Below are 4,493 nucleotides of genomic sequence, written 5' to 3'. Positions count from 1 at the left end.
GACCCCTCAGCAGCTCACAAAGCATCAACCACCTCCTAGCCCCCCTCAGACCGGATCCAAAAGGAAGGGGCTCTAGTGGCACTGCGGGTCAAGCACTGGACTGCTCACAGGGCCAGGTCGGCGGTTCAAACCCACCAGCTGCTCCACAGGAGAAAGATGAGGCTGTCTGCTCCTGTGAAAATGTGGAGTCTCGACACACGAGGGGGCAGTTCTGCTCAGAGTGAGAAGCTACTGGGCGGCAGCAGGCAGGTGTTTTGATGTTTAATGAGCACCTACTATGTACACTGGTCTCTGGTGGAATCCCTTCCCTTCAGGAGGCCCAGGCTCCTGCCCTAACCAATGCACCCTCTTGCCCAGCCACCACCCACCTGCCAGTGGAGACATCAGATGTGCTTCCAGTCTAAGACGAGGAAGAAAGACCAGGCTATACAGCCAGTAATCGGCCAGTGGAAACCATATGGCTCAAGGCCCATTGCAGGCCTTAGGTGACACATTTGGTTTTGGCCACTTACCCTGAGGAGGGCTCTAATGGGTATGTTGCAAAAGATGTGTATCTTGTAGCAGAAAAAAAAAGTCAAAAGTTGAAGGGATTATTGTCATGGAGGAAATTAAGCAGTTTTGTATCTGAGAATCACCTTCCTGGCTTTCTTTTTGCTCCACTAACTGCATGTGGTCTAGCTCCTCCAGGTCCCACCAGCTTGCACCCTGACTACTTAGATAACTTGTTTAATGAATTAAAAAAAAAAAAAAAACCACCTCTGGATCACCCCAGTCTGTTCCAGGACCCGTCATGGGGTGGCACAGTCAAGGGCAGCGTGACATCCTGTCCTGGGTGGCAGTCACCAAGGTCAGCTCTGTGCCAGGCTCTGTGCTGCGTCTGTCTGGTCTCTCCAGCTCCTCACCCCAACCCTGAGAGGTACGTGCGTAAACTGAGGTGCAGAAGGGTGACAGAGTTTGTCCAAGGGCAGAGAGCGGCACAGACCAAGACTGTCACAATGCACTGTTCACAGCAGGCCCTGGCCGGCCCTCTAGTTTCCTTCCCCAGGCTCCTGAGTGACAGCAACTAGCCAGGCCTTCCCCCACCCTAGCCGCCTCCCCCAGGGGACTTGTGGCTGTGCAGGTGCAGGCCTGACATGCACCCTGGCTGGGGCTGCCCCACTCCTGGCAGTCGGAGGTTGTAAGCGGGGGGCCAGTGGAGCTCATCTCCTGGGGGGATAGTCAGGAAGTGGGGCGGGGCTTGGGGTCAGGCTGAGGGGGGATCTGGTACCCGGGACCGCGGACACCAGACTAACCCACCACCACTACCACCACGGGGCGAAAATGTCCGGGGCTGCAGGGGTCCTCCGAGCTCTGCCAGCCACCGTCTCCTTCCTCATCCTGCTCTGGGCAGCTGGCCTGGGTATGTGGTCCAGGGAGGGTCTCGGGAGGCTGAGAAGAGGGGCAGAGGGGACCGGGGAGGAGGGAAAGAGCCCCAGAGGGAGTGGGGAACTGAGGAAGGCCCCCTCCGTCAGCCTGGCTGCCAGGGGTCCTGGTAGCGTGGTGGTTAGCGCATCCACTGCTAACTGAAAGGTTTCCACTGGATCCCACCAGCCGCTCCACAGGAGAAAGATGTGGCTGGCTGTATGTCTGCTCCCACAAAGGTGGCAGGCAGCCTCCCTCTGAAGCCCCTGGGGCAGTTAGTCCTCGCCTAGTTTCTGGGGTCACTCAGAGTCAAGTCGGAGCCACCTTCCTGGCAGTGGATTGGGTTATGGCAGGCTGGGTTGGGGCTCAGGAAAGCCTGATAGGGCCTCAGTGAACTTGAAGGAGGGGGAGCTGCCCTCCCCACCCCCTTGTCTCCATGAGGCAAAATAAGGAAGTACAGGGCCAGCTGAGAAGGGGGCAGGAAGGAGGGGCTGAGGGGCAGAAAATGCTCTTGTACCCAGAACCCCAACCTCTCCTCTGTGTGTCTGGCCGAGTGGGGGTGGGGGCTCACCGATGATCCCCCCAATGGACAGGGACTGGAGCCTTTGACATGGAGCTCTGAGAGGAAGGTCATGCTTGGAGGCCACAGTGACTGTGACTGACCACCGTGCTCATGAGGCGGGCAGGCTGACCCCACCCCTTCCTCCTTTCTTCCCCACCTCCTGCCTCAAGAGAGTGCAGCTAGCAGGGAGGGGGACTGGCTTGTGGGGAGCTGCGGGGGGGACAGGGGTGGGGTGGGGTAGGGGGGGACTACCTGGTGAAGATTAGCTGGTATGGATTCATTGGGGAAAATTAGCTGGGGAAGACTAGCTGGTGTGGACTAGTTGGAGATTAGTTGGGGAGGACTAGTTAGGGAAGATTACCTGGGGAGGACTTGCTGGTGTAGACTAGCTGATGTGAACTAGTTGGGGAGGACTAGTTGGGGAAGATTAGCTGGTGTAGACTAGCTGGTGTGGACTAGTTGGGGATCATTTGGTAAGGACTACTTGGGGAAGATTAGCTGGTATGGGCTGGTTGGGGCGGACTGGCTGGTGTGGATTTGCTGGGGAGGACTGGCAGGGAGGACCAGCCGAGGCAACCACTCTCAGGGGCTTCCCCAGAGGCACCGTGCATGAGCCCACAGGCAGCCTGGGTTACCCTGTCTCCCTCACCCCCACTGCTCTGCTCCTCACCCTGACCCCAGGCCAGCCCAAAGGCTTGACCTTGTCCCTGACTCCCAGAGTAACAGGTATGTGTCAGAGAAAGAGGAAGGGGCCCAAGGCCATAAGGCAAGGCAGGTGCCAAAACTGGCCCAGGGAGACTCAGGCCTACGCTGTACCACAGGGACAAGGGGCCCAATAAGAGAAGCTACAGATGGCTCCTGGCACAGAGGGGTGGCCTAGGCTAGGGCCGGTGGGGAAGAGAGAGAGCCTCCAGGAGGTGATAGGACATCAGTTTTGGAAGGAGTCCAGTGGCACAGTGTCAACGGGCTGATGGCGGCTGGTAGGCACCAGCCACTGCAGGAGAAAGCTGTGGTGGTCTGTTGGCTTCTGTAAAGGTGGTTTACAGCCTTGGAAACCCAAGAAAGGAAGGGGTTCTGCTTTGTCCTCTGTCTTACAGGGTCCCTGTGAAAGGAATCGACTGGGAGGAAGGGGTTGGGTTGGGAGACTTCCAGTGCTGAAGTCCCAAAACCAGAGAGTGGGAGGAGTCAAAGCAAGGGGGTGTGGGGAGGAGGAATGAGAGATGGCACTGGAGGACCAAGTGGGACCCTCAGATGTGTCCTGTTGTCTGCCCCCCTGAGCCCCCTCCTTTCTGGTATGTCCTTACTCTCCCTCCCAGGGGTGGCTCACCTTTGTCCCCTGACCGAGCCCTCCTCTCCGCAGGTCCCAGGTGCCAGGCCCTGTGGGTGGACCGGGGCCCCCCTTCCGTGACGGTGACCATGGGGGACGAGGCCCGCCTGCTGTGCCCGCACAATGGCAGCAAAGCCAACGTCACCTGGTGGATCATCCTGCAGGGCAATGCCTCATGCCCCCCCATGTTCCTGGGCTGGGGCCAGGGCCCCAAGGGCGAGCTGACCATCCCGCAGGTGAACCGGACCCACGGGGGCATCTACCAGTGCAAGGTGGAGGACGGCTCACGTACCCAGCGCTCCTGCGGAACCTACCTTCGCGTTGTCCGTGAGTGTTCCCCCCACCTCAGGGCCCCCTGTGAAGTGAGGACCCGGCCAGGCCAGGTGTTCCCCATGGGCCCCAGGGGGCTGCCCCTCAAGATCTTTGCATCAGCTGCCCTCACTTGTAGGAGTGAACCGTGCTGGGAGGGGAGAAGGGTACGGGGGGAGGGAGGGGGCTTGAGCAGTCCCTGTCCTTACAGAGCAGCTCCCCACGCCCTTCCTGGACATGGGTGAGGGCACCAAGAACCGCATCATCACCGCTGAGGGCATTATACTGCTGTTCTGCGCTGTGGTGCCCGGCACGCTGCTGCTCTTCCGGGTGAGGCTGGGGCCCCTCGGAACTGGGGAGGATGTGGGCGCCCACTACGTAGGGGTCACGGGGTCAAGTGAGACAAGGGAATGCAAAGACTTCCGTGCTGGGTCCGAGGGGCATCCAGGCTCACTCTCCCCCAAAGCAGACACCCCTTCTCTCCCACAGGACCTCACTGCCCCCCCCAACCCCCTGGGGTGTCACACATGTCAGACTGGCCTCCTCCTAGGAGTGTACTCACGCTCCCCCCATCCAGGGATGTCCTCACTTCCTCCTCCCAGGTGTCTCTAGATTGACTGGCCCCCCACCCAGGAGTGAGCTGACACCCACATGCCAAGGCTGGGGAAGATGGGGGCCGCCGGGGGCCTCCCACAGTCCCTGACCTACCCTGCTCACAACTTACATGGAAGAGCACCTGTTCACTCACTCACTCACTCACACATTCACTTACTCACTCATTCGCTCACTCATGCATTCGCTCACTCACTCATGCATTCATTCACTCACTCATTCTCTCACTCATGCATTCACTCACTCACTCACTCACTCATTCACTCACTCATGCATTCACTC

The 4,493-nt window shown here is 59.2% G+C and overlaps 1 protein-coding gene across 2 annotated transcripts in view; it reads left to right on the top strand.

Annotated features, from left to right (window-relative positions):
- Positions 1-1,320: 1,320 nt before the first annotated feature.
- The window catches only part of CD79A (CD79a molecule), a 4,884-nt gene continuing 1,711 nt past the window's right edge, over positions 1,321-4,493 (top strand). The window contains exons 1-3 of one of the 2 annotated variants that reach the window (XM_004710358.2): positions 1,321-1,399; positions 3,324-3,506; positions 3,811-3,929. In XM_004710358.2, the coding sequence (XP_004710415.1) occupies positions 1,321-1,399; positions 3,324-3,506; positions 3,811-3,929 (381 nt within the window). Of the gene's footprint in view, positions 1,400-3,323; positions 3,618-3,810; positions 3,930-4,493 lie in introns of both variants that reach the window. The other variant, XM_004710357.2, reaches the window with a different exon arrangement.

Source organism: Echinops telfairi, unplaced genomic scaffold (assembly GCF_000313985.2).
Source record: "Echinops telfairi isolate 266 unplaced genomic scaffold, ASM31398v2 ScPeMD7_655;HRSCAF=1070, whole genome shotgun sequence".
In the NCBI taxonomy this organism is placed as follows: Eukaryota; Metazoa; Chordata; class Mammalia; order Afrosoricida; family Tenrecidae; genus Echinops; species Echinops telfairi.
This window is presented reverse-complemented; position numbering and strand designations above follow the sequence as displayed.